This window comes from Sarcophilus harrisii, chromosome 2 (assembly GCF_902635505.1).
Source record: "Sarcophilus harrisii chromosome 2, mSarHar1.11, whole genome shotgun sequence".
Lineage (NCBI taxonomy): Eukaryota > Metazoa > Chordata > Mammalia > Dasyuromorphia > Dasyuridae > Sarcophilus > Sarcophilus harrisii.
The window spans coordinates 491,792,779-491,811,132 of record NC_045427.1 but is presented as its reverse complement, the minus strand read 5'-3'; the positions used below and the strand labels follow the sequence as shown (position 1 = coordinate 491,811,132).

Below are 18,354 nucleotides of genomic sequence, written 5' to 3'. Positions count from 1 at the left end.
GAGGCGGGAGATGGAGTGTGCTTTGACTGTGATAGGCACAGGAGATTCAAAAGCCTGGCGCTTGGAACGTCTGGATCAAAGGTCGATTAAGGCGGCCAACCAGAGCCAGGCATAATTTCGTTTCTGCAGGAGGGGGGAGGGGGAAAGGCTGGAAAGCGAAGTGGATGGGGGTGGTGTTAAGCTTTAGATAGGAGGGTTTGAAGACCTTAGCTGAAAACCTCACTGTCTCAGTTTTTTACTTGTGAAATGAAGATTAAAAAGATCCGTGCTACCTGCCTCCCAGGGTTGTGAGGAAGGCGCTACATAAGGGTTATTATTTTACCAGATCTGCGGAGCTAAGAGGTTGCTCCCTTGTCTGGCTCCGTCCACCCCCTCCTCCCCGCTCTGAGACGGCCCCACTGTGACCCAGGTACACTGCTAGAGACAGCGCCAATCCCTTTCCATCCTGCATCTCGAGGAGGGCGGGGTGGGGAGGCTTTGTGCCTTGCAGTCGGAAGAAGCGGCAGGATAGGGATACCGCCCCAAGGGAAACCCCAGCTCGGCGGCCGCGGCAAAGACGCCCCTCCTCCCGCCGCCGCCGCCGCTTCGCGGGCAGACGTGCTCCCCGCGCCTGGGCGGCCGCGCCGTCTCTCGCTGCAGCGCCCCTTTGGGATGTAGCCACTTCTCCGCCCAGATGCAGGTCGGATCCACGTCAGCTACTCCTAGCCCCACACCTCTTGCCCCCCTCCTCCCGCCTCGCCCAGCTTCTTCCGGCTTATTGGTTGCCTGGACCCTAGGGAAGTCTGCGCGAACCAAGTGGATGGACCGAGATGGGCAGATCTCTGGCGCTGCGCGTCACTCAAGGTATCCATATCGCCCCCAGTTGCACAGAGGACCTTTATTTCCCAGCATGCAAAGCGGTAAGGGCATCTGCTGGGATTTGTAGTTCTTTGCTTTCTTTCTTACCAAAGGACTGGGCAAGTTGCGGCTGATGGGGGAAGGTGTTGAATTGTAAAAGGCTGGAATGTGATGAATGGGATCATGGAGGGGGGGGGGGGGGGAGGAGGGAAATTGGCAGGAAGAATGGATGAGGATGGAAGGGAATGCATGGAGGAAAAGGGATAGATTGAGAGCTGGATGCATCAGACTATGGCTTGCGGAGGGATAAATACATGAACTGGAACAGCAACAGGTGTGAGGGGAATTCAGGATGCAATAAGGGACCTTTCGCAGGATGATGAATTGAGGCAGTTAGTATCATCCCCTTGAGGAAGGAAAACTCAGTTTCAAGAGCATATCTGCTTGGGTAGGGGAAAGGGAAAAGCCCATGGCCATGCTTGAGCCAAGTTGAAGAAGTGGTCACCTCCCTGGGTGACATTCTTGTAAGTCTGGTTGGATTCCAACCTCCCAGGCAAAATTGGTTGCTGAAGGAGATTTCAGGAGGCTAAGATCTCAGGTGTGGGGAAGGAGAGGAGCCATTCCTCTTCCGTTCCTCTGGCATCAGTGTCTGTACAGGGTGATCAAGGACTATTTGGTCCATCCTTAAAAAGCATTCTAGAAATACTCCTCTGTTCCACTTTCCGGATTCATTCATTTGCTGCGCAAGCTGTAGAGGGAATATTTTCAGTACCTTTAACTTCTTCCATTTCTGATAGGCCCTGAAAGGGAGACACAGTGGTGCTTGGTCAGGATAAGAGCAGCTGGTAAGGGGAGAAAATTGAACTAGAAATTGGACTGAGCAGCTCTCCTGCTTTCTCTATTTCTTACTCGGAAATATTGGCTGCTTCCAACCCTCTCCCCTCCCCCCAAGTTAGATATAGCATGGCTGGAACTAGATAGCCAGACAGTGATGGATTAGGACTGGGAGGCCCAGACTTTTCCTGCTCCGGTTTTGCTACTCTTCATCACAGCCCTGCCCAGAAGCCTATCCTTTCCCCTTAAATGTCACTGAGCAGAAAAAAGCATTCAGTTGCCCCATCACCTTCTTCAGATCTCGTACCTCTTGTAGCTCCTGGTAGCGCAGTCTCCGAACACCACAGCATCCTGGCTTTCTTTGGCTCAGCAGGAGTAGGGAAAAGGCAGAGGCTAGAGCTCCACCTAGGATGTAGGCCTCTGCACTCAATTCCAGGATCAGCAAGCCAACCCACTGCAGGCAGATGGAGTCTGGGATGGTACTTGCAGTTTCCCCTTTCCACAGAATAACTCTCCCTGCCCCCTACTCCTCCCAGCCTCTCTTCTAATCACTTTTATTCATGTCTTTTCCCCTTTCATGGTACCTGGTAGGAAGTTGATTGTAGTGGACCCAAGGCCAGCTTGATTCCCTGGACTACCACCACCACAAGTCCCAGGATCATTCCAAATAAATTCAGTATCATCATAGCTCTCACCTGCCAGAGAGTGAATTTAATCCAATCCTGTCCAAGACAAGGAGCAGATCACCCAGCCCAGATTATATGGTCCACCACTTTCTCCCCATCTTTAACCTTGAGCCTTTACCCCAGCAATCTGTCTCACTCTTTCCTCTTAGCCATCTGTACTGAGAAGTGGAAACACTGATTTCATGGATCTCCTACAAGTTTAGTCATGAGCCCAATAGTATCTGGAGAATTCTGTGATCAGGACCCCTACTCACCTTCCAGAGGCGGGGTGTTCTTCGAAGTTCTAGTGTCAGGATCCCAGTAAGGAGACCCTGAAGGTTAAGAATGGTTAATGTTGGGTTGTTGCCTTGGTATGGCAAGGGATGACTCCTTGAACTCTCCCCTCACACTCCCTGGGTCTCACCGAAACTCCTGGCCACAGGGGTAGTGCTACATTCATGTGGCAGTCTGATTCCAGGCAAGAAATGGAAACAGCAAAGGATACAGAAGCCACTGCCATCCAGAGCTGGCTCACCTGATTTGGGAGGGCAAGGAGAGGACAGATAGGGTTATAACAAGTGGTAGTTTTCACTTTTGTCTGCTTTTGTGCTCTTCATAACAATAGCTCACATTTATATAGTAGTTAAGGTTTGTCAGATATTTTACTTACGTATTCCTGTGAAATAGTTTTTTTCCCCTCTGTTTTATAGATGAAAAAGCTGAAGCGCTCAGAGGGGAAGTGACTTGCTCAGTGTCACACAGCTGAGTTGGAGCCAGGTCTTGAATCCACATGTCTTAACTACTGATCTAGGGCTTTCTTTTCACTGTACCAAACCCAGCCTCTCTCATTCCTGAAGGGCAGGTAGAAAGAGGGGGAAGGGTGTGGTGGGGAAGAAACCAGGAGAAAGGAAGAAGAGAGTTTTTCCCCCTGCATTTTATATATGAGGAAGCTGAAGCTCTCAGAGGGGAAATGACTTGCTCAGTGTCATACAGCTGAGTTGGAGCCAGGTTTTGAATCCACATCTCTTAACTACTGATTAGGGCTCTCTTTCCACTGTACCAAAGCCTAGCTTCTCTCATTCCTGAGGTGCAGATAGAAAGAGGGGGAAGGGTATGGTGAGGAAGGAATCTGGAGAAAGGGAAAGGAGAGGTGGAGTAATTCTTGGGGTGGGGGGCACACTATGTAAGGAGTTGTGGAGGGAATGAAGGAGTTGGGGAAGTCTAATCTCACCGATAACACCAGGAGACGTCCACTCTCTCTGTGTTGGGCCCAATGCCTCAACTTTTCTTCCCGAACTACTTGCCTCTCTTCCGCAGGCAGGATCTCTCTCTCCTCCATGACTTTGCTGGAACCTAGAGGGACCTCACAGCTTTAGCCCCAGGGACATAACACTGTTCCACTCTACCGGGCCCAGGGTCATCTAGATCAGAGAAGTTATCCCTTTTCTAGGTTAAGCTTACAGAAGGACAAGTCTTGCTTGTCCCTAGCCTTAGCCTACTGCCTCAGCTACCCACCTACTTAGTTTCAACCTATAATTGCCTCCAGGAGCTTAAGTTCTCTGACTCAAACATACCGAAGCTCTGGTGACTTCTTCAGATGGGCAGGAAACAGTTGGCTGTTCTGATAATGTGGATTCCAGGGAATGAAAAGCTTGAAGAACACTCCTGTCCCTTCATGAAAGGATTGTCAAGGGCAGGGTGGGGCCAGGGTAAAAGTTCTTGTGACTTGCTGGAGGGAAGGGAGATAACTAAGGTTGGGAAGTCACAAGCCTTCCAACAGACTTCCCTGGCACATATGCCTCCATTTTTATTTTCTATATATTCATCTCCCTAATCAGTCTCTCTTCATCTCCATTTCCTCAATCCCCATTTTTCCAGATCTCTAGATCTATCGTCACCTATTAGCACCTATCCTCTCCGTGAACTAGACTAGAATTTAATCTCACAAATATTCTGCTTATTCTCTCCCTCTTTCCCACTTCCTTCTATCTACCTAATCGAAATAAGTAGGAAAGGAAGCTGTTTTCTCCACCCTCCAGATTCTTTCAGGAACATGACTTGAGTAAGTACCCCATATTGGAGCCAGGCTAGTCTGCTCAAACCTAGATTTTGGATTTGTGTATTTATTGTTCTTACTTTTTCTAGTACTTAATAGCCTGAGCTTAAATGAGAGGAATTGATTCTCAGGTTGGTAACCTCATCTTTTTGCATAGTGGAATGAGCACTGGATTTGGAATCAAAATCTTGGTTCAGATTATTACTATACTACTTGTGACCTGTATGACTGAAAAAAATTACTTGACCTCTGGAGTCCCCAGCTTGTTCGTCTGCAAAACAACTGCAAGAAAGACTTCAAAGTTTCTCCCAGCTAAAAAATCTTATAATAAAATGTTAGGGCTAGAATAAACCTTAAAGATCATCTAATTCAACTCCCTTCCCACCCCCTATAATTTTGCAGATTAAAAAAATCTGAGGGTCAGAAAGGTTAATTCATTTTCCTAAGATCACATAGAAAGGAAGTAGTAGAGTAAAAACTGGAATCCAGAACACTTGGCTTTCAATCCAATGCTGTTTATTTCCACTACAACTAGCTGCTTCTTCTCAGTCTCAGTACTTTACTGCTAGTTTTTACTCCCATATTCACCTGCTAAATTCCACCATTCCAGACTGAAAACACAAGCAGAAGATAATATCCACATTGTGGCCTATGTCTGTCCTTTATTGGCAGTTTTTTCCATCAGGTCCTTCTCCTTTCCTCCCCTCTCCCTCCCCCCCCCCCCCCCCCCCACTCCCTTTTCCTATTCCCTAGTCCTGGAACAGCTATCCCTCACCACACCTTATCCCCAGGCTCTTTCTTCTGTAGTTTCAGTGTGATGTTTTCCCTATAGTTCAAAATCCTGGAAAGATTATGATTGGGATTGGGCACCTGTTTGTGGGGCTGTATATGGGGATGTAGGGGCGTCGGGAGGTGGAGAAAGGATGTACAACTGCCTGCAGGGTAGTAATATGTAAGTATGATAGCTGTGTTCAGCTCCTCAACGGCCTAGAATTGCGATATATGAGAATCACACTGGGACCAATACCGGGAGGACAGCCATTATTACAACATTTAATAATAGCTTTATAAATATAACTGTAAACTAGCTATGATATTTTTTAACTTTGAAGATTACCAAGGTGTGGTTGGAGGTTGGTGATGGGTACAAAATATAACCACTAAAACGCAGTTTAAGAGGGACTAGATTAGACACGCGCGCGCGCGCACACACTCACACTTATACACTATGCAGATAAATGATGAGAAACTAAATGCCTGGTAAGGGGCAGTCTTGCCGGGATACAAGGCGGGGGAAGGGGGGGGGGGGGGGGGGGGGGGCTGTGTGTGAGCGTGCGTGCGTGTGTGTGAGTGTGTGTGTGTGTGTGAGAGACAGAGAGAGAGAGAGAAAGGCTGATGACCTTTAAAAAAAAAAACCTCATCCTTTGAGCCTTATCACCTGGTCCCTCCCCAGAAAGGCGCCCCCATCTTCCAACCTCACTCCATCTCCTTGGCTCCTGGCTCTCTTTGCCCAACACCGAGGTGCCTAGCCCTATCTCCCCAGTCCCTGGGACCCCGCTCTTATTCCCGCTCGGCTCCCAGCCCGGCCGCGCCGCCCCCCGCATGCTAATGGCCGGGGCCGCCTCCTGCCCCACACAATGCGGGCCAGGGGCGGGGGCGGGGGGACCGAAGGAGGGGGAGGGGGCGGGGGCCGGGCCCGGCCGGGGGCGGGGGGGCCGGGGCCCAGCGCATCTCCCCCGGCCCCACGTAACGCTGACGCCCGCGCCGCCGGCCCGCCGCCCGCCCGCCCGCTCTGCCGCCGCCCCGGGCTCGTGAGTAGCCTCTCCCCCCTCCCGTTCTCACTCCCCCCCCACCTCATCCGCCATCCCGGCTCCCGCCCCAGGCCCCTTACTTACCCCCCCCGCCCGGGGGGGGGGGCGCTCCCCGCGCCCAGCTCGGAGCAGGTGCAGGGGGCGGGGGCGGGGGAGGGGCGCCGGCTCGGCCCCGAGCAAACTTCGCCCAGAGCTCCCAAAGCGGGGGCCGGCCGGGGAGGCCCGGGAAGCTGGGGGCCCAGAGAGAGGTGGGGTCCAGGTCCCGGCGGCGCGGGGAGCGGGGACCCAGGAGGAAGGGCCAGGCGAGGGGGAGCGAGCGTCTTTGTAGGGGCCCGGAGGGGCGGGGAGGGAAGAGGAGTGGAGAGGAGCCGGGGGCGCGGGGCTGGCGGGGTTGGGGAGCCGGGGGTTGGTGGGCGATCCGGGGCACAGGTAGGTAGGGCCTGGGGTTAGGGAGGGGGTGAGGATCCGACCTCTCCGCTCTGGGATGTGGGGGTGGGAGGGAAGAGATGGGGGTGGGGGAAGGACTGTTTCTCTCTGAGTCCCAAACAAAGTGTCACAAAGAGCTCGGCCCGCCGGCAGCCGAGGCAGCGGCTGAAGCTCCGCTTTTGTTCTCCTGAGATGGGCTAGTCGAGCCCCTGGCTGCTCCCTCCAGGAGTCTGTCCCCAATCATTTTGCCCACCTCTTCTCCTCCGTATCGGTTTGGGGCGGGGGTGGGGAGATCCCTATGTGAATCCAGCCTAATTTGCCAGTCCAATTACTGGCAGGGCAGCAAGGAGGCTCTTCCCCCCAAAGAGCGTTCAGATTTCCATCCGGGGGCTGGGGGCTCCCATCTAGGGGATTCCAGCCTAGATATCGTCAGATTTGGCTGTAGAACCTGGGGGTTTCACTAATTTCATCCCCTGCTCAATCAGGCGGCCTTGTGAAACCACCAGGAGAGGGTCATGTTGGGGTTTGGGTGAAGGCCAAGACTCTGGGGCATTTCCACTGATTAGCCTGAAATTGGTTGGGCAAGTAAATATACTTTACTCCCTCCTGTCCTGTTTAGGTCCCAGAATGAGGGCCTAGCCCAGAACAGTGAATTTGGAAAAATAGTAGCTTTTACTCTATACCTGGAGATACTGAAGCTGAGTATCTCTATCTTGAGGAGTGCCAGAGCCTTGGTTCCTTGGGTCCCTTTAGTCACACAGGTTTAGATGATCTGAGGGGGAACCATGGTACTACTAGTGGACTGGGGTGGCCTATAGGTCCTTGGACTGATACTTCCCTCCACCGCACCTTCTCTGTAAGTCCTATTGGAAGCAGTTTGGCCTCAGCAATACCTTTCAGGAAGATTTGGGCTCTTTACAGAAAGTTCAAGTTTTTAACATGGAAGAATTAGAGATATATGTGTGATTGGACCATAAAAGTACTATTTTATTGTGCACTTTGATCCTAAGGAGTCACTGGTTGGCAATCCATAACCCACATAGTACAGGATGGCATGAGGGCCAATCTTGAGTAGCACTTCAGTTGGTCATTGTCTCATCTACCTGCCATTAACTTATATTTGCTCTCTCTACCCTTTTATAATTGGAGGTGCCTGTCCTAAATCTCAAATCCCTCCTACATTAGATTTGGGGGCCAGTAGGATGGCACATAATTTAAGTTAGTGATTTCTGCCTTAAATCTCATATGACCTTCTTTAGAGTTATAAGATTGAAAAAAGTTATGGATTGTCAGGGAATAAAAAGATTTATGTGTATTTTGAAGAGGTGGGGGTGGGGTGGGAATGGAAAGTTGCTTTTCTAGATCAGCATTGTATCAGTCATGACCTTTGAGTTTTGAACTAGTTCAAACTTTATGGGAAATACACTACTCTGTTATAACTAGGTGATATATCCATGAATCTTTAATGGGTCCTCAGGCCCTATTTCAAAGAATCTAGGACTCCTCTAATATAATTTTAGATTGGGATAAATCCAGAGGACCAGAGTATAGTGATAACTCATGGTATCAAAGTAGATCTCGGTTGGTTTCTAAGGTTCATTCCAGGTCACTATTTTCTAGGAGAATTTGATCTACTTAGAAAGATCCTCAGTGAATTCTAATTTTTAGATCATTTAGGTGTTTATTTAGGTGTCTAATGGCTTTTTAATATTTTGCTTAGGAATTATGTCCCCCCACTACCTTGAAGACAACCTTCTGTCATAATTTCTCCCAGCTCTTTTGAGCTCTGGTCCTGGACCTTGACAGGAGCTTTAGAACCTTTTCAGGGTCTGGGAAGCATTGGAGAGAAGTTCATGAAACATCTATTAGTTAATGGGTTCTTCATATTCAGTATCCCCACCCATAATCTGCAAGTTTCTTTGAATATACAAGATTTGGTTGTATACCAGGATGTTTTGGAATCCCCAAGAGAGCTCCAGAATGTGACAGCTTTAAGAAATAGATTCTTCAGTTACTGATCCCAGGATGTACAAACTGTAATCAGCAGGACGTTGCTCCTCATATCTAGTAAATTAATGCAGTTTCACTTATTTTCCATGACTTTTTTTGTTTTTAATTTTCAGTGACATTGAGAAGTACAAAAAAGCCCCTCTACTATCTCATTTTTTTCTTTGTTGTATAGTTGAGAGATGTCCTCTTTCTATTTTTCAGTGCCCTTTTTTGATGTTGAGAGGACAAAGATGGCCATTTTGATGTATGTCATTTTCTTTTCTGTGGTAAGAGGTGGCCAAAGGTACCCTTCTGGTAGTCCATTGTACTCTCCATGGTACTGAATCTCACAATCACTTGATTTGCTTGTTCTCCCAGGCCCAGGAGATACTAACCATAGCTCTCTTAAGGTTCTTTCAGGTTTTTGGTTCCAAGAAAACATATTTTTTCCCCATGATATTTCCAAAATTGGATGAGGGAAGATATGTTAATGTTGAGAGTGAGACACATTTCTCTGTGGGCTCAGTGACCCACAGACAGGGACCCCTTTGTCCTACATTACGCTAATAATAAAGCTCCCACAGCCTAAAGGGTCATAGATCCCAGATAACAGATGGAGGCTCAGCACATTCCATATAGAATCCCTGGACATGCAAGGTCCCTCCAGAGGTCATTATAATCTCTCCCTTGAAGCAAGAATGATCTTACTCTGGTTCAGATAGACTTTCTTGTTAATAAAGGTCAAAGGGAAGGACACAGCTCCATCTTCACTAGTAACACATTTCAGATTCACAACCCTCACTCCAAGGAAGTCAGGTTAAGTACAGTTCTGTGTAAAGGCAGGAAGAAAGACTGGGTGATTTCAGGTTATCTCTTCCACTTGTTTGGGCAATGCTGTATTTTGGTGTGGTCAGTCAGCATGATATAGCAGAGAGAAATTTGGCCTAGGAGTAGAGACCTCGGCTGTGTTTATCTTAATTTCATGGCCTCAAGACAAATCCCTTCACTTCTCTGAGACTCAGCTTCCTTAATTGTAAAATAAAGAGTTTGGACTAGATGATCTTTATGTTCTCTTTCAGCTTGGAGATCCTGTGTTCAGTTTCTGATTCCTAATACTGACCTCCTTTGTAGGCTAGAGTGCCCCCTGACTTTTCTTTCAGTGCAAAGAGCTTCCTTGAGCACTCCAGCTAGGATGACCAGGCCTTGAAGTCTTAGCCTGGAAAACTTTAACCCTTTCCTTTCCAGACCATGTGCTGGGCCTCTTGTCTGTGCAGATGGCTCTAGCCCCGCCTCTCTGCCCCACACTCTGGCCTGTGGAGCTCAGAGCCAGTGTAATCCTCCTCTTGTGTAGGGGAACCTCTCCCCTGCAGAGATAAGGAAAGCCTGGTTTGGAGCAGCCCTGACAAAGGGGCTGTGAGGTACCATCAGGGCTCAGTCTCCAGGGTGCTAAAAGCAAGGGAATGGTTTTTATCAGGATTTCCCACTTTTGATCCCTTTTCCCAGGCCAGAAAAACCCCTTTGCTCTCATTCTTCCCCAACCCATCCCTTCTCTGTTTCTGTCTTTTCCCCCTCATGCCCCTCCCCCTCTGTCTGTCTCCAGACTTGCTGCTACTGCTGCTGGGAGGTGTTTCTCTCCCATGCATGAATGAGTCTCTGTAATGAATGGAAATGAATGGAGCAGGAATCCAGGCAAAGGGAGGGGGAATGAGGGGGAAAGGCAGAAAGACAGGGTTCAGGCAATGGGAAGGGTAGACTTGGCCAGCATGATAGGCAGTGGCTAAAGAGAAGGAATGGATAACCAGGAAGCTAGGTAATTCCACTTGATCAAGGGAAATGCCCAAGTCCAACTTGGCATCTATGGGGGCATTATGAAGTCCACTCCCTTCCCCTTCATAGTGGAAGAATCGGTACCCGAGATAGACTCCAGGATAACTGGCAAAAGTCAGCAAGGGAAGAATTGTGAGTTTACAAATTCTCACTTATTGCTTGGTGGGGCTGGGGGATCAAGGGTTTCAAGCTCTGTGCCCCTCCCCCCTCGGTTTAGGAGAAAAGAAAGGATATCTATATTTGAGTTTTGGAGTGGGAAGAGTCTTGAATCTCTTCCACCTGGAAACCTGTGGTCTCATATTGGGAATCTGGCTCTCTCTCTCTAGCCCCCTTGCCCCAGACGCTTCCACCAGAGGCTTTCCCTCCTCCCTACAATCCCTGGCACCAAAGAATGTGAAGTGAGCCCATGGAGGTGAGTGATGCCGTTGCCCCTTCCTAAAGCAGTCCATCATCCTTGCCCCCATCGCGTGCCAGAGGCAAGGAGCAGAACTGGGGGTTGGAGACGTGTGTGCAGACGGTGGTTGGTCGGGTTTTTGGAGGGGAGGCATGTTACTTGGCTTCTCTAATTCCTACCGCTCTCTTCTCCCCTTGGGGCTCTGCTGTCCCTTGATCCTCCCTTTTCCCGCCCCCATAGTTCTTATCTTCCGGTTCCCCACTTCCCTCTTCCTTGTATCCTCTCTTGACCCGACTCCTCCGCTCCTGTCTTGGCAGGGCTCACGTCCTCGCTCCCCGGGCGGCCCCCTTGCCCTGCCAGCCTTCGACGGCGAGCTGGACCTGCAGCGTTACTCCAACGGGCCGGGCGTGAGCGGGGGGCCGGCAGCAATGGGAGCAGCTGGCTGGCCCGAAAGCCGAGGGGGCGGGCGGCGCTTCCCGTGCCCGGTCTGCGGGAAGCGCTTTCGCTTCAATTCGATTCTGGCGCTGCATCTGCGGGCCCACCCGGGCGCCCAGCCCTTCCAGTGCCCGCACTGCGGCCACCGCACGGCCCAGAGGGCCCTGCTGCGCTTGCACTTGCGCACGCACCAGCCCGAGCGCCCGCGCAGCCCCGCCGCGCGCCTGCTGTTGGAGCTGGAGGAGCGCGCCCTGTTGCGGGAGGCCCGGCTGGGCAGCGCGCCCGGGGCGCTCCTGCAGCCTACGCCCCCGGCGGAGCTGCCCGCCCCGGCCCCGGCCCCGGCCCCGGCCCCGACTCTACCTGCCTTCCGTTGTCCCTTCTGCAAAGGCAAGTTCCGCACGGCCGCGGAGCGGGAACGCCACCTGCACATCCTCCACCGGCCTTGGAAATGCAACCTGTGCAGCTTCGGGTCCAGCCAGGAGGAGGAGCTGCTGCGCCACAGCCTGACGGCTCACGGCGCTCCCGAGCGCCCCTTGGCGGCCGCCTCGGCCGGGCCGCAACCCCTCCCCCTGCCCCTGCCCCTGCCCCTGTCCCTGCCCCAGCCAGAGTCCGAGTCGGCCCCGGAGCTCGAGCCCGAGCCGGAGCCGGAGCCGGAGCCCGCCCCAGCTCCAGCCACCGCCCCCGAGGAGCCTCCGGCGCCCCCAGAGTTCCGTTGTCAAGTCTGCGGCCAGAGCTTCACTCAGTCCTGGTTCCTCAAAGGCCACATGCGCAAGCACAAGGCCTCCTTCGACCACGCGTGCCCCGTCTGCGGCCGCTGCTTCAAGGAGCCCTGGTTCCTCAAAAACCACATGAAGGTGCACGCCAGCAAGCTGGGGGCTCTGCGCGCGCCGGGGCCCGGCTCCGCGCCTCCTCGGGCCCCGCCCCCGCCCGACCTGGGCTCTGGCTTACGAGCCGCTGGGCCCGGCGCTGCTGCTGGCCCCGGCCCCGCCGCAGGGCGACCGCGGCGAGCCCCCGGGCCTGCTGGGCTACCTGAGCTTGCGAGCTGGGAAAGCCAGGCCCAACGGCGAGGGCGCCGAGCCCGCGGGCGGCCGCGGCTTCGGGGGGTTCCGCCCGCTCCCCGCCCGCGATCGGCGCCCCCGCCTGGAGGAGCAAGATGAGGAGGAAGAGGAGGTGGTGGTGGAAGCCGAGGACGACGGCTGGACTCGGAGCAGGGCCCTGGGGGCGCTGGCTTCCCTTCATCGGCGGCCCGGGGAAGGCTCGGGTCATCCTGCTCCCGCCGCGGGGGGCGCGGCCCGGTCCGCAGCCTCGCAGGGTACGTACGTGTAACCCCTGCGGCCGCCCACCATCCCCGTTGTCTCTCTGCGGTTCCGGCCCTCTTTGTCCCGGTGTTTCCTAGACGCCGCTGCTTGGTAGCTGTTCCCGCGCGCGGAGCACCGATCCCGCCAGTCTGCCTCTCCTTCCCCGGCTCCCTTTCCTCTCGCGTCTTGGAGCCCAGTCTGCGTCTTGCAAGTCCAAGTAGGGAGATCTTAGCCCCCTAACTCGAGTCTTTCTCCATGTGTTGCAGAAGAGAACGGGCTGTTGGTCGGGGGAACAAGGTCTGAAGGGGGCCGGGGAGCCTCTGGCAAGGACTGCCCCTTCTGTGGAAAATCCTTCCGTTCTGCACACCACCTCAAAGTGCATCTGCGGGTTCATACAGGTGAGATGCGGGTTATCTCAGGGCTCGGGGCCTGGGAATCATGCAGGTTTTGAAAAGGAAGAGGAAAGCGCTTGCTTTTGGGAGCATGAGGGGCATCTCTTGCCCAGAAATGGAGATGTCTGTGGGATGTCTGTTTTATGAGGGAGTCACAGTTGTGGGGGGACCTTCAGAAATGGGTGGGGTCACTGGTTTGGGGTCAGTCCTGAACCCTTTAAGCCTTACAACTCCGAGGAGGGGACCACCCTGCACGTTTTCTGACATGCAAGTCTGTGAAAGGCAAAGATAAGGGTCTCTGGTGGGCACAGCTCTTCTCAACTAAATTTTCTGCTCTCTGCAGGTGAGCGCCCCTACAAGTGTCCCCACTGCGATTACGCTGGTACCCAGTCGGGCTCCCTCAAATATCACCTGCAGCGCCACCATCGAGAGCAAAGGAGTGGGGCTGGACCGGGGCCACCTCCGGAGCCTCCACCCCCACCTCAGCGGGGCTCAGCTCCATCCCAAGGGGCCAAACCCAGTCCTGCACCCCCAACCTGGGCGGAGGGTGCCATGGGCTCCCGCCTCCCTTCCAGCGCCACTGCCCCCTCCCGTCGTAAACCTGTGAGCCCCGGGAGGACCCTGCGCAATGGGCGAGGTGGCGAAGCCGAGCCTCTGGACCTGTCCCTGCGGGCGGGGACCGGAGGTGAGGCCGGGGCCGGGGGCTCCCTGCACCGCTGCCTCTTCTGCCCTTTTGCCACTGGAGCTCCCGAGCTCATGGCTTTGCATCTGCAAGTGCATCACAGCCGGAGGGCCCGGGGTCGCAGGCCACCCCAGTCTGCTCCCTCCCCTCCCTCCTCAGCTTGCGTCCTGTCAGGGGAGTTGACCCCCAGCCCTCCACAGGACGGGAATGGGAGCCCTGGGCTGTCCCGACAGGGGGAGACTGCAGGGGCTGGGGTGGGAGGGCAGGAACGATAGGGAGCCCATTTAGGGGCAGGTAGTATAGAGAGAGAGCGCTCACCTTGAGGGAGCGGGAAATCACTAGAGGTAGTTGGGTAGGGCAGCCAGCAGGGGGCAGCTCGGAACCCACATCCAGTCCTCAGGCAGATCTGGGCAGAGCCGGGAGAAGTCAGCCTGGGATGTGTGGGTTGGAGGGCGGTGTCCACCCTGTCCTGGGGAGAGTCACAGTGCCTTAGAGTGGCGGAGGTGGGGGGCAGAGAGCAGATTCCGAGGGCGGGGAAGGGGACCCGGTAGAGAGGGCCACCCCACCAGTCCTTGCTGGTCCATAGCCGTGAGAGTTTATTTTTGTACGAGGGGGACCGTCCCACCCTCCTCCTGTCCCTAGCAGGGGTCCTGTAGACGTTGCTATTTTTGGTACGATCCCCGCAGACCCGGTTTTCCCCAATAAACAGGTGTCTTAAGGCACTAGGCACTGTGTCCTTCTGTCGGCCTATGTCCTACTGTTTGTCAGTCAACTCAGACATTGTCCGTTGGACCCAGAGTTCCCTGGGAGCAGCCAGGACTACCAACAGAGGTGGGTGGGTAGAAGAGGACTTAAGAGGCAGCGTCTTACCCTTGGTGGTCTCACTGCCAGTCTATAAAAAGTTTCAGAGTCAGGTTTTTTGCACCAACAGCTTTTGATTTGTGATGGGAGTGTGGATGGCACCTGGCTTACTTAAATAATTCAGAAGAGTTATGATTTCATCCTCGTGGGTACTACCTTCAGAGGGAGATTATAATCATTTCCATGCTTTAGTAAGTAGGTACTTCATGAGTTGCAGTGACATCCTGCCCCCCAAAATAAATCGTTACCTCATAGTCAGTCTTCTTGTGATAAACCTCCCTGCATTTATCTAGCCTTATTTGTATGTCCTATTAGTTATAGGATCAAAGCTTTGGTTGTAGATTTAGACTGTAGAGGTCTTGTAGTTCAAGGATTTTTCAGATTAGAAGTCCAAAGTCATATAAAATGCCTTTTTACTTAAAATTCAGTTTTATCCCTTCTGGCCATGGGAATAATTCTGGGAAAGTGTTCAAATTAAAGTGTTGTCTCATTCATTCCAAGAGACTAAGAAGATTTCCTGTTTCCAGGAGATGACTCCAGTAAATACATTTAATATGGCAATAGTAATTATAATAACATAATTACATAGAAGATACTTTCAGGTTCCCCAACCCCTTCCTCCCACAACAGTTTGCATAGTTCTGTCTCCTGTGATGGTCCATTTCCCATAATACTCCAGTTTGCCCCGAAGAGATGATTTCCTTTAGGGAGGAGTAAGGGATGGAAGAGAAATAAAAGTTGTGGGTAGAGGAGTACCGGGCATGTGCAGTGATATATTTTCTAGAGGATGGGTTAGGATTGAGGAAGAAAGGGAAGAGGGATAATTTCTCCTATTGCAGGGTTTCAGTGGTAAGCAGATGTGGTCACTTTGGGTCCTGCAGGCAAAGGCACCAAGCTAGGAAGAGCAAGGGGTGTGGGGGGAGGGAGCAGTATAATAATGCACTGGTCCCTTGACCCCTCTTTCCCAGAAAATAAAAATGAAAGGAAGAAGCATGACATTCTCTCATGCCTATATTATGCCTCCACCCCAACCCATCATGTCCTTCAAAGGTGGTGCTCCTGTTGCATTCTGGACCTACTCTGCAAGAAAGAAGAGTGAAAGGAGTTGAGTAGAGGAAGAATTGATGCCTGGGAACTGGGGGGTGGAGAAGGGTAGCTGGGAACATTTACGTGGAGGGGAGTGCTGGGTGGGGAAAAGGATCTTATGACTCACCCCAGAGCTCCAGGGTCACAGAGGAGTGGTGGGATCACTTGGGGCTCGAGTATGGCTCTAAGAAAAGAGAAACTTAATGTGAGCTAGAAAGATAACTTTAGCTGTTCCCCTACCAACCCTGTACCTTTTTAATAATAATATTAGCTGAGATTTAATATAGTTCATTATAGCCATAAACCCTTTGTATATATGATCTCAATTGATCCTCTCAATGTCTCTGAAGTAGCTAGATGCTATCAGCCTCACTTTATAGATGAAGAAAATAGGAGTCAAGGAGCATTAAGTGTTGCCTGAGGTTACACAGCTAGCAAATGGCAGGCCAAATCACCACTGAAAGCTAGCCTGGACTAGTTCTTGGATCTAGAATCTGGCATTGTACCACTACACCAAAGGGGTCTCCCTATATTTTTGGATTTTGTTAGTTTAGCTTAAGCCCTACCCTAGGTATAATTTACTTTTTTTCTCCCATCCTGCCATTCTGTTGCTTATGAAATTCTCTCCCGTATCTAGGAATATTTTGATCTCTAGTTTAAATTGTGAAGGATGACATTCCTGATTAACAGACTCTATGAATGGGAGAAATCACATATAAAGAGATAATTTCCAGACCTGGCCCCATCGTAGGAACTCACCGTACGGGCAAACCCCATGATCCCTCCACCAGGCAGAAGAGGGGTGCTGCTCCTAAGGTTGGAGGGCTGTAGGCTGGGGCTACTTCTTGCTCTCGGGGACACTTCTCCAGAAGAGTCCGGTGATTCGGGTGCTGGAGGGGAAGCTGGGATGAGAGCAGTGTATAGAACCCCTCCAGATTACCTTAAGCAACCAGGCTGTAGAAGCATAGAGGAAAAACTCCCTAGCAACAGGAAGCTGTGAGTCACCATAGCAACCCCGTTGCAGGGGAACCCTCCTCCCCCAGTAAAAGGCAGGAAATTGTCAGCTGCATCATTAGAATAACCAGAGAAGAAGCGACAGGAAGCTGTAAGTATTGCCATGGTGAACCAGGAGGGCACAACAGGAAGCTGAGGCAGTTTCCATAGCGACCAAGGGAGAGCTAGGAAAGGGGTGTAGAGGAAACGCTCCTGAAAAAACAGTCCGCTGTAAGCATCAACCTAGCAGTGAGGTAGAAGGTGCTTCAGGATTGGGAAGGTGTACAAACCCATCACGGCAACAAGGCAACTTGGCTAAGGCAAGAAAAATCTCCCAGTTAACAGGCAAACCCTAAGCATTGCCATGGTGAACTAGCTGTTAGGAGCATCCAGTTAAGGGAATCGCCAGGGTGTAGGGCCACTGCTGCTCACGGTGCCTCACCCAAGGAGATCTGCTTGATGTCCAGGTCCCAGGCCTCCTCCTCGACGCGGGCCGGCAGGGAGCAGGCTCCCGGGGAAAGGCAGGGTAGGGAGGGGCCGACATGCTCGAAAGAAGAAACAGCCACGGAGGCCCGGGTTCGAGCAGCTGCAGAGAGGGGGTTGTGTGGGAGAGAGGGGCTAGGTGTTGTCTCCCCATAATACGCCTTGGTCCCATGGAACGTCTCTTACTCCCACAATTCCTAGAAAGATTTTGCCTTGCCTCTTTATCTCTTACCCACCAACCCCCAGTTTGGGATTGTTCCCTCATCTTCAAGGTTCTGAGTGCTTCTTGGGCAAGGAGGGAGGGAGGAAAACTTTATACATCATGATCCTCACCTCTCCCTGTGAGCAAGGCACTGAGGGTCCTCTCCCCAAGGGCTTTGATGTCCAAAAAGGGTTTGTTTCCAATGCCCATGGATACCATCTGTTGCACTCGAAGCTCTGGGAAAACAGGGACACTGTCACTTCTCCCTTATCACCTCTGCTCCTGCTTGACCACCAGCCTCTTGTCCTCTCCCCCCTTTTGCTCCTTCTCTACTACCACCCTCTCTCTTCTGGTACCCTTGTTGTGGGCTGCCTGTCTCCAAAGCAGCTGGGCAATGGAGCTTGTCCACTTGTGTTTAATCTCAGATGAGGTGGCCTGAAGTGTGTATGCTTCCCGGGAACGTCGTCTTCGGAACCACAGTTCAAAGCAGAGCCCACTGTCCCCAATGTTCTCTGTCAGCCCCATGTCTACAGTCTGAAAGGGGAAAAAAAGAAGAAGTGGAGAATGAATAAATGAGCAGGTGTGGAGAGTGAATAACTGAGCAGGTGGTGCCTCTCATACAAACCAGACCTCCAAGAGCCTGAATGTAGCTTTAGAATAAAAACTGGAGGCACAGAAAATGATTCTAATTCTATTGATCCAGGTCTTTAGCAAAACCATAGACTGTGGAAAACAGCAATCCTGTAGCACCTGGTACCTAGGCAAGAATTTTGCATCATTGCCTTTGGTTATTCACTCTGGTCAAGCAGTATTTGCAGTGCCTATGTATTCTACATCAGAGGTATCAAATATACCACTGGCAAAACTCCTGAGTGTTTAATAAATAATGTTTATTTGTGATTTTCTAAGTTACTATGTGGCTTACAGAGATATTTTTCCATTTGAGTTTCTAGATCACAAGGTTCTAGATCACAAACTATTATTCTCATTTTATCCCTGGATTTCCTGGTGGTAGGTACTGCTCTCCTGAGCTTGGTTCAGCATTTGAAATCCTGACCAGTCACTGGTTGACTCCAGGACAAG

General features: G+C 51.9%; 3 protein-coding genes across 7 annotated transcripts in view; 1 reads left to right on the top strand and 2 right to left on the bottom strand.

Annotated features, from left to right (window-relative positions):
• Nucleotides 1–1,459: 1,459 nt before the first annotated feature.
• On the bottom strand, nt 1,460–5,681 carry TMEM253 (transmembrane protein 253). Its single transcript, XM_031954996.1, has 7 exons — nt 3,911–5,681; nt 3,568–3,689; nt 2,761–2,871; nt 2,612–2,668; nt 2,256–2,366; nt 1,979–2,125; nt 1,460–1,637 (listed from the first exon to the last, which is right to left on the bottom strand). Exons 2-7 carry the CDS (start codon nt 3,673–3,675, stop codon nt 1,566–1,568), a joined length of 606 nt encoding a protein of 201 aa, XP_031810856.1. The 5' UTR covers nt 3,676–3,689; nt 3,911–5,681; the 3' UTR covers nt 1,460–1,565.
• Nucleotides 5,682–5,881: 200 nt separating this feature from the next.
• On the top strand, nt 5,882–15,051 carry ZNF219 (zinc finger protein 219). The gene is given in 6 exon segments (XM_031954995.1): nt 5,882–6,203; nt 10,772–10,857; nt 11,157–12,211; nt 12,213–12,586; nt 12,839–12,970; nt 13,308–15,051. Coding segments are annotated over 5 exon segments (2,181 nt in total). The 5' UTR covers nt 5,882–6,203; nt 10,772–10,851; the 3' UTR covers nt 13,922–15,051.
• ARHGEF40 (Rho guanine nucleotide exchange factor 40) overlaps nt 15,043–18,354 on the bottom strand; it is a 23,492-nt gene continuing 20,180 nt past the window's right edge. The window contains exons 19-24 of one of the 5 annotated variants that reach the window (XM_031954991.1): nt 17,628–17,805; nt 17,403–17,507; nt 17,029–17,172; nt 16,353–16,483; nt 15,721–15,777; nt 15,043–15,587 (exon numbers count right to left, since the gene is read on the bottom strand). In XM_031954991.1, the coding sequence (XP_031810851.1) occupies nt 15,736–15,777; nt 16,353–16,483; nt 17,029–17,172; nt 17,403–17,507; nt 17,628–17,805 (600 nt within the window). In that variant the 3' untranslated portion in view covers nt 15,043–15,587; nt 15,721–15,735. Of the gene's footprint in view, nt 15,588–15,720; nt 15,778–16,352; nt 16,548–17,028; nt 17,173–17,402; nt 17,508–17,627; nt 17,806–18,354 lie in introns of those variants that run through there. The other 4 variants (XM_031954992.1, XM_031954993.1, XM_031954994.1 and 1 more) reach the window with 4 other exon arrangements.

Bases quoted from the DNA above. Each gene is read 5' to 3' on its own strand.
- TMEM253 (XM_031954996.1), bottom strand. From the start codon at position 3,675: ATGGAGGAGAGAGAGATCCTGCCTGCGGAAGAGAGGCAAGTAGTTCGG. The intron at 2,669-2,760 runs GTGAGACCCAGG...CTTAACCTTCAG, and splicing joins CCCTGTGGCCAGGAGTTTCG to GGTCTCCTTACTGGGATCCT. The intron at 1,638-1,978 runs GTACGAGATCTG...TCTCCCTTTCAG, and splicing joins GCTACCAGGAGCTACAAGAG to GGCCTATCAGAAATGGAAGA.